Raw genomic sequence first — 12,737 nt, forward strand, 5'->3', positions numbered from 1 at the left:
CTCAATGGTCTGGTACTGAGGGTCCCTTTTCAAGGAAATTGGGTCAGAGTCATTTTGCGGGAGTTCGTAGCAAAGTCATTGACTACAGGTAACCAAATTAACATGTCTTGCTCCCTTTCATTGACTTTCAAAGTGTGGTGGGATTTGTTTAAAAGCGGCCACTTTGAGCCAACCATGTGTAATATGACTTCAGGCTTCACGCACAGAGAGAGAGGGAGAGAGTGTGTGAGAGAGAGAGACAGACGGAGAGAGAGAAGGTGAAGGAGAGTAGAGGTCAGGAACAGAGGCAGCAGGAGCGAGAGAATTAAGTGAAGGGAGGGTAATGGTACAGTAGATGGTGGTGACAGTAACAAAGAAGCAGAGGCCCCCCAAACCTGATTTAAAAATAGTGATTTATTTAGAGTGGATGATTCAGACCGGTAGCCGTTCGGCAGGAATTGATTTGCAATGGGCCTTGTCAGAGTCCTACTTAATCTTTTTGTTTAGAAGCTTCTGGAAACCTGGGGGAGGAGTGGGGGGGGGGGGGGTGGGCTTGAGAGGTGGCTTCGAAAGAGATTTGGACGTGAGTAGATGGAAGGAGAAGGGAGAACAGGCGCAGACGCACACGCTAGGGTGGAGAGAGGGATAGAGGGATGGCAGAATGAGGAGAAGAGGAAACAAGGGATTAGAGGACTGGAGGACGTGTGTGATGGTGGCAAAAGCAGAGGGATTGAGCTGGAAAAGACATTTGACAGGCAGGGCCGAATTAAAAACTCATTTATTTTACACAGGCAAAGATTTGTCTACCAAAGATTTGTCTTTGGGAAAGAGTGTATTTACTAGTGGCAAGCCAAATCCATGTCAGTCCCATTGGCTGCCATGTTCTTTTTTGAAAATCCTAGAAGTTTTCACTTGTCCACTCTCCTCCAACATACAGAGAGTTGATCAAACATCTGCTCGTATATTGACCGTAGCCATCCACACTGGAGGAATGAATAGGTCAACACAACTTTGAAGATACTGGAAATGACCTTACATTCGAAGCTGCTGTCGAACATCAAATCCCTGAGCCGTTGCATTCCAAAACCATCAAAGAGCAATTTACCAACCTCACAAATAAAATCTAATTTTGAATCCCTTTGTTTCCTCATGCAAGAGCTCGGCATGGTAATTAGAGCTGTACAGGACTGGCAGATGGATTAGTTCATTTTAATGGGGTCTGCGCAGCTATTTTTGTGCCTCCCTGTTATTGGTTTCTTCATACAGTACGATAATGTCAATGTAAAGCATGGCACTGGCATTGCTACTGTGGAACATTCAGCTCTTGCTTCCTTCACGTTCAAGCTCTTTGATTTGCCACTCTGTCCCTCTGCAAACAAAATGGACCCTTTGTGGCCCAGACAATTAGAGGGAAAGATACCCGAAAATTGTTTGGTGTCATTCAGTATTCTCCACAACAGATCTTCATTCATTTACACAGATACACAAACAGGCTCCTCTCCTTCTCCTTCTGTTTTACCAAAATATGTTGTCAAGTGTGCTGATTTAATATTCAGCCCCCCAGAAAATGACCTGTTTCTTCGCCCTTGCCATCCTTGCTACTGGGTTTCCCTTGCAGGGCTGATGAGTGGTTCACTACGCCTTGTGGTGGGGGGAGAGGAATTTCAAAAGAATTTCAAGTCCCAGTGGAGGTTTGGAGAGACAGCAAAAGTGGGGGGGCTCCGGAAGCTTGAGAGCACAGTCAGAGTCCCCCAAGCCACGGGGCTGCAGTGGAGGAGGTTGCCTATAGCAGAGGCAAAGCCTCCCTCCCACATCTAAGGTTACAACACAGAGGTCACCAGAGGGCATCACCATATTTTGGCGGCATCTCCGTATAACCCCATGCTATTTCTTGCCCCAGCATAGATTCTAATCAACATTCAGTGTTTGGAGCACTTCCGTAATTCGCTTTAATAGCTAATTGGCGGTGGTAGTGTAGGTTAAGGAGCTAGGCTAGCATGCTTTTATTCCCGACTTTTCCCCTGGTTTTGCCCTTCAGCACTTAACACCACGTCGCTCCAGGGACAGTGTAATCCCTTGAATTGTATGATAATTGACATAAGTAACTCACTTTGGACAACAGGGTCTGCTAAATGAATAAATGTAATTGATGCTATTTTTAGTTGATGAGCTGAAACATTGTTTATTTTTTTGACAACAATGAGTTGGATCTCATTGGCTGAACTGTGAAGTGACCAACAGGAATGGGCAAATGTGAGGATGGCATTGACTTGGTAGACCGGGTGGTGGATGTGGTGGTTCTAGTACTGAGAGCAGCATGGGCCAACCCTGACCATGAATCCGGCCCACATCTGGCCTGCGTCTGGCTCAGCCAAGGCCGCCGATTCCTTTCTTTTTTTTTTTTTTTTTTAAGATATTTTTTTGGGCTTTTATTTATGCCTTTAATCAGATAGGACAGTGTAGGGTGACAGGAAACGAGTGGGAGAGAGAGTAGGGTGGGATCCGGAAAGGACCACGGGGCGGGAATCGAACCCGGGTCGCCGGCTTGCGGTGCAGATGCCCCAGCCAGTCGCGCCACGACTGGGGCCCGCCGATTTCTTTCCAGGGGGAGGAAAGCAGGCGAACCAGGGTGTAAGCCAACTCCCATAGCAAGCCCACCGATGAGCTATACTCAGCAGGCTGGGGAGACTCCCGCAAACCACAAAGCGCCCCCCCCCCCCCCCCCCCCCCCGAGCCCGAGCCCCCCCCCACAGCTGTCCTGCTCTCTCCCAGCTCACGTATGTTAGTTACCGAGGGCCCGAGGAGCGAGTCTGGGAATGATAATCAGCCCTTAATGAGGAGAGATCTTCCCGAACACGCTCGCAGCCCCCGGGTTCAGGCGCACTCTGTGATAAGTGGGATCTTGACTGGTCAGATTAGCCGCAGTGGTGGAGGAGCATCATTACAGGCATTATCTCCACGCTGAGTGCTTGGCATGTATTGAGCTTGACTCAGTCTAATCACACTCATCTCTGGTTCTGATACATGTTAAAATTAACAATATAACACCCAATTATAAGAAAGGCCTGCGCATCCCTAATAGAGAGTGACTCCGGAACTGGTCAGCATTCAAGCCAGATCGGGATTTTGCTTCTATCCTGGATGTTAAATGTAGCGATAATGAAAGAAATAACATCAGATGTTTTGAGAGATTTAAAAGCTATACAGATCAAAACTCTGATGCACAACACAAAAGAACATGAAAGGGGGATTTATCTTTGTACTCAGAAAATACTGTTAGTGCTGCTATGCTTTTATTTATCTAGCACACCCCTGTTTGACAAGGTGCCTAAAAACCTAATGAGTGATAATCTCTTCCTAATAAATCAGTGCTTTACTCATTCAACCATTGGAGCAAATATATGCTTCGACATAATGATAGTAGACAGAGGAATTAGTTCTCTCACACACGCATACTTCTAATGAACTTCATGATGATATTTTTGTTTACAAAGCTAAACTTGTGTTTTCCCTGTCCAGCTCCTCTGCACACATGCCAGTCACTGAGCTGGTGTGGGCAGAGATGGAGGCATGTGCCAAACTCCCTTAATTTCCTTGCTAGTTAACTACCCAGAGTCAAAACATTTCTTCTCCTCATGCCAAACTCACTCCAGTGTAAATACAGCAACCTTCCCACCCAGTAAACTCCGTCATCCCATGGTTAGTTGACGCTCACTTAAATAAAGCTTTCTCCCCAACAAAACTCCAAAAATACACCGTTAAAGCGAAGCAAGCATCATCCTTGTAGTTAACACTCACGGGCCCTCCCATGTCACGCTACATTAAAGGTACGCACTGCCTGTGCTCTCAGTGTTTCCAGAATAAATGTTCTGGACAGCAGTGGCATTTTAGTGCTCTTCGCTTGCAGCTTCTCTTACACAATGCTCACTGATATGTTGCTGTAAGTATAGTGCTGTTAATGATATCGACACCAAGACAGTACTTAGACACGTTAATAACATGCCACTTACCGTGTAGCTATTCCAAGAGGTAGGAAAAAACATATATATGTGTGTAAGAAAATGAATGGCCTGAATTTTAAGTTGAATCTTCATGGACCTTCATGAAATCTGAAGACATACACAATTAGATTCAACAGAGACAACTGATAATAAGACAGTTCAGAGAATACTCTTCCTCTTATCATGCATTTAGCCAGTCAGGATTAATTTGACAAAACTAGCGAAACCATGAGTAAGCTCAATCTGCAGTGTCCTAATTCTCTATGCATTCATTAACCATAAACCACATTTTCGCCAGTTTTGATTATTGGGGTGGGGTGGGGGGGTCATGACCACCCCCATCCCATCATATTTTATGCCTATGGGTTGAATATTTATATGAAATAGATTTTAATGCCAGATGTAAATGGCCTGAAATGAGGTTGTGGATGATAAATTCCGACATGAATTTCAGCCTCGTGTCGTTGAGTTGAGATGAAAAACCTGCATATTGATTAACGTTTTGATTTTGTGCTTTGGATGCAATGCATGTTTCTCTTGAACGCAGGGCACGGTTGCTGAGTCCTAAACTTCCCTTGGATGAGGACCAGATGTTGCAGTAAAACTTGATTGCAGTGAGCAAACATCAATCTTTTTTCTCCTATATTCTCAACTGCATCTAAATATTTCAATTAAAGTTAATAAATTCCAGACTGTCAAATTTTCACTATTGTTGCAACTCGTCAAATAACATAATCTATAAGACAAACAAGGAGTAAAAAAAAACAGTTCATTGACATCAACATATATTTGAAATGCCTCAAAGCAAGTGATGTTTTGATGCTATGATATTTATACTGTATAAGTGTTTCTGTGTAGGTGTATCATTCATACCACTCGAGTGTAAGTCTTTCACAAGACACTCTTCTAGATTAAACTCATGACTGCTATCACAAAGTGACCACTAATTCACGTAATTAACTCCAAACTTTCTCAGCCCATCTTTGTCAGAGTTTACTGTCCTTCCGTTGTGTTAATTCCTGAGCTTGGGGAACACTTGGAGAAGCTGCTGTCTCCGCCGGTTAGGTCTACACTGTCAGCACAGCCACAGTCAGTCAGTTCTCTCAGTGCCAATAGAGCGAACGGTCAGTCAAACACTAAAATAAACCCACAAGTCATCTTGATAGCCCACTGAACACTGAAGATGAGTTCTTGTGTTCTCATGTCAACGTTCAACTATCAACTGACAATTGCCAATGTATATGCTCCATCACAAACGCCATTCGAAATGCCAGTGCATGGGTCAGATCTTACATTACTGTTCAGCGTCATTAGTGCTGGGCTGCGCTGTACTGCTCACCCCTTCCCCCAACTGAGTGACCAGGAGTCACTATTTTCCCCCTGGCTGGGCAGTCTCTCCTCCACAATATGCTTTTTTTTTGTGTGTGGGAATGTGCTCAAATTGCAACCACCCCTCCCCCCCAATGCTCATGCACTCTATTAAGAACGAAAAAAGATCTACGGATGGCTATCACTAGAGCATTGCATAACCCAAACGTAACCACAGAACAGCCATATTCTAAAACACACTTGCGTAATGGGTCAATTGTTGGCAGGGTAGAAAAACTACCCCTGTCCCATCTCAATTAATAGGGACCACTCACCACTTCTCACGCCCAGGGCAAGCCAGTTAGCCTCAGCACTGCTGCTGAAAATGACTCAGATCTGGCTGGTTACCCGCCTGGGCAAAATATTTTCAACTGATGATTGCTTTTTAAGCAAACATATGATGCATTTTTTTTATCTTAAAAAAAACTATTCTCCATCTGTCATACAATGTGAGAAATTGAATAAATGTCAACCTTAGTCACTGCCTGATATAGGTCCAACTGTGAAGGACTAGTGTCAGCTCAAAGTCTCATAAGGCCAACTAATAGGACTGTTTATTATTTTGAGATCATTTTTCCCCATTCCTCTTAGTCATGTTTACTTTTACAATCGTTCATAGCAGATATCTTTTATGAGTTCTAGTGTGCTAGAAATAGGCTACATGGAAATAGAGGACCATGGTATAGATTTCACACTCTTCTACTCCAGAGTTTCCAGATTCCTGTCATATTCTTGTTCTATCAGTGCTTACTTATACCTACACTCATTGTATGTGTGCAACAGTGACCTGCCTGGGAATGGATGCACAGATTTTTGTGCAGTGGGGAGGAAAGATAACAATGAAAACTTTGAGTCGGGCCCTAAACCTCTCAACTTCTCTCACTTCATCTGCCCCCACATTCTCTTATACACTTGAAATTATACTCTACGAGCCCATTATCCATATGTGACTGAAGCATGTGAGGCTTAACATGGTGCATGCGTGTGTGTGTGTGTGTGTGTGTGCGTGCGTGCGTGCGTGCGTGTGTATGAACGCACATGAGAGGGGTAGCCATGTCCTCCTGTTTTGATTCCGTAAATGCGAGTAGTTAATTAGTGGCGTGGCCTGCAGATTTATCTCCCAGTGAGGCCTTTTGTGCGTGCAGCTTGTGGTTCTAGCCATAAGTGACATGTGGATGGCGCCATTGAACACAGAGCTGTGACAAGTTGCCTGGCAGATACGTTTGTCCTCTAAATGGCAAGGCAGTTTCTTTGTACACACAAGCGGGTTTAATTTAAACCCACAATAGAGCTGAGGGGGTATCTGAATGTCATTTCAAGACGTGTTACGGCAGATCATTACTGGTTCATGTAATGGAAAGACAACCAATTAAAGTGGCATTAGCATGTTTAGTTGGATACGTTGGTATGAATGTGGCCAAACAGGCTTAGATGTGTCTGTCCCAGGAGGAAGCGACTGAGTTCTTAGGAGCTATAAATGAAGAGCTCGATTCTGCTGATCTGTTGTGCAAGGCCAATGGGAGAGGAAATAGCATGTGGCGGCGGTGATGCAATTTATCAGCAATGCTCTGAAAGTGTACGTGTGTGTGTGTGTGTGTGTGTGTGTGTGTGTGTGTCTGTGTGTCTGTGTCTGTGTGTATGCATGTGTTTGTGTGGGCTGACAATACTTTGTTATTCTTTTTATATGCAGATGGTGTATGAAGTCAGAATGTAGGAGGTAGGTATATTCTTTGTAGTATTATAACACAGTAACAACTTACTTATAGTTTACTTTCCCTGTGAAAGCATTTCCAGAATTATACTTTTCTTATCAAGATTTGGGCCCTACAGTAGTTTGGTGGCGAAAACAGCCTGTTCTGTCCAGGCAGGATGTCTTTGACGACAGCAATAATAATTTAAAAAAAAAGGTTTGTTGTCTTTTCTCTCTGTTCTGACATATTATTTTGCACCCCATTATGCTCTTAACTCATTTGTAGAGTCATTTAGTTAGTTAGAAAACAAAAGAATTCACCACCAGCACATCATACACCAGGTCTCAGGGTGACCAGGAATCATGTCCTTGTATTTCAACCCTTGGTTGGTGCCTCGCCTTACTATTCTGTTTCACCGCCCCAAGAAATCTTTTATGATGAAATGGCAACAAACAATTAAAGCAGAATAGCTGCCCTTTGTAATAAAGTGCAGTGCCAGTCAAACTGCTTGTGCATGAACCATCACTGCTTACGATGACTGGCTAATCTAGAGTAATCTAAAGTAGATCACCTGCACCACCTGGTGGTCACTCTTTGTACTCTGTCCCCATGTGGGTGGGGTAGTGACAGACCTGTTGGAGGCCTTCTGTACCCAAAGTCTAGTCTCACTTCCTTGAAAGTAAACATAAAGGGGAACTTAAATAGTTTGTCCTGGATTTGTTTTCTAAATCCCTCTTGTCGACACCCACCCACGAATGGACAGAGGGGGCATTGTAGGGTTTAAAAGTAGAAACTGAATACAATTATCCTGCAACAAAGCCGTTGTGTTTCCCACTGAACATACTTCAATGATTTTATTATTTAGGTCTTTCCTCTGGGCCTTGTGGTTTATACTAGTAGGAATTGGCGTTTCCTTAGGTTTTGTGTTGTCTTTGGATGTTGAATGTCCCTTTTGCACAGGACACAGCTCAGAACCAAACATTTCACCATATTCCCACCATTCTGCCATATCTCTATGCACCAATGATTGCTCAATTCTACTCTAATAAAACAAAGAGATGACTGGCACACCGAAGTACCTATGAATAATTGGCACACTGAACTTTGGCTTGGAGTATTTATTTTCAGTATCAGTAGTGGAGGGATAAATAGACATAACCCAACATTAGTAAAACGGTTTGTTTAAAAATGAAAACAGAGGCACTCTTCACGGCAACATCAAAGGAAGAGGTAAGGTATCAAGGTTATCACTGTCTGAGATAGAAATGTAGTCAAATATGAGATAGATACTGATAATAGAATTTCATAATATAATAATAATACACTTCTGTATTACAAAGTTTAAACATTCAGAAAGTCAAGTTTAAGTAAAGTCAGGTGGAAAAAAAACATTAATCCTTCCTTAAATAAATTACAATAAATTTTAACTATAACCACACAGCATGAAAATTAAACCGCTGTTCATGAAGTATGCAACATATTATGGCATGTTATAGTGGCGCATTCAATGTGACACAGGATGAACAGATTAAATCCTTAAACATAAATGTAAATATATTAAATAGTCATTTTGAATTTAAAACGAATTAATCTCATTTGTACATGCTAAGTTTGTAAATTGAGCTTACATAAGGCAATAATGTTGCCGACATTGATCCAATTTTAAGTAATTCGAGTTAGACCGCATGGCTCTTGTCCACCATAAAGAATGTCTGTCTCCGAACAATTTTTCTTTTCTAACTTTACTGCCACTCTGTAAAACTAATGGTCAATAACCACATCCGTTAAAATTCCCAGGTAGAAAGTCCCTGTGGAGTGCTTCTCTATATTATCTATAGAGAACTAAAATGCAAGAACATACTAAATCCAGGAAATAACCCACAACAACAAATCATGATAATATTGGAAGACATTGGTAAGCGGGTGTAAAGGAGACAAGTTTAATATATATTGAGCTTATATAATAATATTGTCTCTTACAACAAATCCATTGCATGGCAACCCTTTCAGTGACATTACAAGCGATTCAATTTGTATGGCTCATAAGCTCATGAGACCATATTGTTCACATGGTTCATGTGAACAATATGGTTCAGAAACACTACTCTGCCATTCTGGTCTCCCTGTTTTTGGCGTCCTCAGTGTTTGCTAGTGTAGAGCATGGCTTTGTCACAGAAACCACCAAATTCCTGATATTCCTTGGCATTAAATGTATGATAATACATATCTCCTAAAATCCTCAAAACTCACTCACTTTCCTCTTGATACGTTAACTTTCAACTTCCAGCTATCTTTTCGGTCTTTTAGAGTGGGACATGGGATACAGGTGACAAGAGAACAAAAAAGACACATAACAATGATTATAAATGGTAAGGTACATGAGAACGGATTAAACTAAATGAATCGGATATGGTTGACAGACAGTAGCTGTGGAGAAGAGAGGAAGACTACACAGCTCTGACCTGATGGTTCTTTCCAAAAATGCGTTGCAGCAAGGAGCGACCACACCAGACACACTCAGACTGAGGTATAGAGAAGGGCTGGTCCTGCATTTCTGTGTCACTTTAAATCAGTGGTTCTCAAAGTGTGGGGCAGGCCCTACTAATGGGGAATCGAGACGACACATCATAAACAGACCAATATATGAATTTAAAATAACATCTGATCCAGCGGACCAGGGCGGGAAATGTACTGTAGAACCAAAAAGCAAAAATTGTAACGTTACTATTTTGCTAGGTTAAAGGGGCTTAAATCCCCATGGGGAACCACTGATTTAACTCAACAAAAAAACACAATGGACAGTCTTGGTCCATGGTCTTGGCTATGTCTCCACTGGACAGGAAAGGCAAGGGTGAGGGAATGCTGCTTGTCAATGTTTCATTCAAGCAGTTTACTAAAAATAATAAATCTGCTAGTACTTCTAGGTGATACAACTAAAATCTCCCAAATGCATTTTAGAGGATTTGGGAAATTTCCCCTGCTTTTTCACAGTAATGTGGTCTGCACGATTGACGTGTTTTAATCTAAACAAACAATGAGAGTTGTGAGTGGAGACAGAGAGTTGCACTTTGGCCCCGTCCTGAAGAAGTGCCTACAGGTCAGCTTCAGTATCTCCTCGTGAATGTGAATAGAATTACAATAACAGCATGGCAGACGACAGTATGGTTACAGTACTGTTTGGCTTAAGCCTGCTGGTCAAAAAGTAGCAAATATGACTTCTACTCTACCCAGTGAGTTAATACAATCAGTTTCATTTATTTTAAAACAGTGGTAAAGTTTTAAAAAGACAAAAAGAAGTATCGAGGGTGTAGGACAGGTTTTGGTCAGGCTGCTGGTTGGCGAGAGCGACATCACTCACTCTGCTGAGTGGACACTGTTGACGGATCAGAGCTGTGGGCGCTCTCCTCGTACCCCCGCGTACCCGCCCTCTACCGCTGTCCGTAGTGCCCGTTGATGGGGTTGCTCCCGGGTGGAGCGATGGCCACTGAGTCCAGGAGAGGGCGCAGTGCTTGACCAAAGGGCCTGCAGGGTTAAGGAGAGGAGAGATTACCCACAAAGCAGCCAGTCGGTGTTTACAGAATATACTGAACATACTTACAAATAATACATTCTCTGATGTATGCCTGAAATTTTGAAGGTCTGATGATTTTTAGGTGTATTCCCTGAGGGCACATGAAATCACTTCTATATACTCCTACTATTGTTGGTATTGCCTGAAAACAAGTGCTCCTTAAATTATCTACAATATGCATTACATATTTGGTGGAGGGTTTGTTCTCCTCTACTCTCTATTTCCTGAATGAAAACTGAACTGAATGAAGGATGGGGGTGGGGGTCACTCTACTTTCTAATTTCCATCAGATTATTAGTAATGACATGTGATTCTACAATTCAAAATCCTCTTTAATCGGCTGCGTTCCTGTCGCACACAAACAGAAATTGCACAATGCTGTAGGCGGTGACTACAAGCACTCAGCGAGATGACTCACGTGGAGAGAACTTCAGACGGAAGGTCCGTGATGTAGGACGGGATCTTGCGGCCGGTAAGAAACTGGGCCACTTCATTGCTGAAGGTGTTGCAGTTGTGCTCAAACAGTTTGTAGTTCTCTCCGCTGTGATGAGAGAGACAGGCAGGAGGACTCACTAGGATGCTTTCTGATGTGTATTCTATATCCATGTCATTTGCGTGAATCAATGACAAAAAAATAAATGGAGGAAAGACTGAAGACAACTACATGACAAGTCTAAAATTTAAAAGGTGTCCACAAGTTGTTCCTTTTCCAAAGATATTCTTTCAGTTGCTTTAAGTGTGTCTTTTATTGTGGATTGTGCTAGAACCGAAAAAATGAAATTGTTATAAAAACAGCAATGTTATGTAAAGACCTCCAGGGGGACATCACCAGCCTCTAGAATGGTGGCCTATGTCATTAGGTCTAAAAGTCTGAGTTGCAAAATGCATTATGTTGAAAGACACAATGTCTTTTTTGCTTGTTTTTCTGTTAACCTACAGAGACAAAAACACCCACAGAGCTGCAGAAATTCAGCTCAATATTATCACAAACAATTGGCAGACTCACCTATAAGTAGATTCCCCAAGACTTGTCAGGTAGTTCATGAAGATATCATCAGTCACTTCTGTCTCTCCTAAATCCACAATAGAATCAGGCTGACCCAGAAATGTACCACCCTATAAAGGAAAAAAAACAGATCAGGCATTTCCACATTCCACTCCATACTCTTGGTTTGACTGCATCAAACCATCACATGTAGTCTACATATTTGAGGGAAATGGCCCACTCTGTGGTTTACTTTGACAAATGAATGCCCCTTACTGGTGGACAACTGGCGATGCCTTGTCCTCCATAGAAAAACTCCTCTCCGTGGATCACAATTGCTGTGTGCCTGAGAAGTAAATACAATTCACCCTCTTGCTCCTTCTTAAATGTCACACTTGTGAAGTGCCAAATCTGTCTCTCTCATGTATACAATGTCTACTTACCATATCCCGTCCAGTTGTTTTCCTGTACATAAAACAGATGAAGAGTTAATACTTGCCACTAATCATCAAAACACAAAATGACCAAGCAGAAAGTGTGCCTTTAACTTTCTGATAAGCTATGTGACAATGCTAGTCAGCTATCTTCAAAGGTGGGATTAGCGAAGACAGAAGCCATTTGTTGTCTTGTTATAGCCTAACTTGAACAAGCAAATCACACAATATTGTGAAATAGATTTAACAAAAACGAATACTTTTATGCCCAAAACAAAACTTACCCACCACCACTTACACTTACCCAACATCGCTGGACTGAGTTGACGGGCCATTCCTTTAGACAGGTCATAGATGTGCAGTTTAACACTGAAACTTGTGTTTTCCTGGTCCATTTTACTGTATGTCAACTTACAAAACGTTGTCCAACGATACCAATCTGAAGAGGGAAACTAGCTTACTAGCTAACGTAGCAGCAATAGCAATGCAATAAACTTTTGCTATCTAATGTAGAAGCGTACAAACATTTGTGATACGATTAGGTTTAAGAAAATAAGACAATAGAGACGTAATCACTTCAGTAACGTCACGACTCTAATCTATCTATTTATCCAAGTACACGAGGAAGTATTTAAAAATGATACAATGTATCCCATATAGTTATCATCTGATGTAGATGTAGCCAGTGCTGTGTCACAGTGACTCAAA

At 42.2% G+C, this 12,737-nt stretch overlaps 1 protein-coding gene across 1 annotated transcript; it reads right to left on the bottom strand.

Annotated features, from left to right (window-relative positions):
• Window positions 1–8,142: 8,142 nt before the first annotated feature.
• Window positions 8,143–12,732, bottom strand: desi1b (desumoylating isopeptidase 1b). The gene is made up of 6 exons (XM_062526403.1): window positions 12,334–12,732; window positions 12,039–12,060; window positions 11,872–11,941; window positions 11,617–11,726; window positions 11,029–11,151; window positions 8,143–10,561 (listed from the first exon to the last, which is right to left on the bottom strand). Exons 1-6 carry the CDS (start codon window positions 12,422–12,424, stop codon window positions 10,468–10,470), a joined length of 510 nt encoding a protein of 169 aa, XP_062382387.1. The 5' UTR covers window positions 12,425–12,732; the 3' UTR covers window positions 8,143–10,467.
• Window positions 12,733–12,737: the final 5 nt, after the last annotated feature.

This window comes from Sardina pilchardus, chromosome 22 (assembly GCF_963854185.1).
Source record: "Sardina pilchardus chromosome 22, fSarPil1.1, whole genome shotgun sequence".
Lineage (NCBI taxonomy): Eukaryota > Metazoa > Chordata > Actinopteri > Clupeiformes > Clupeidae > Sardina > Sardina pilchardus.

What these genes read in the sequence shown, in the direction of transcription:
- desi1b (XM_062526403.1), bottom strand. Translation starts at nt 12,424, where the DNA reads ATGGACCAGGAAAACACAAGTTTCAGTGTTAAACTGCACATCTATGAC. An exon ending in ACTCAGTCCAGCGATGTTGG is followed by an intron (nt 12,061 to 12,333) that starts GTAAGTGTAAGT and finishes TTTTATGTACAG; the next exon opens with GAAAACAACTGGACGGGATA. An exon ending in CCGTCTGAAGTTCTCTCCAC is followed by an intron (nt 10,562 to 11,028) that starts GTGAGTCATCTC and finishes TTAACCCTGCAG; the next exon opens with GCCCTTTGGTCAAGCACTGC.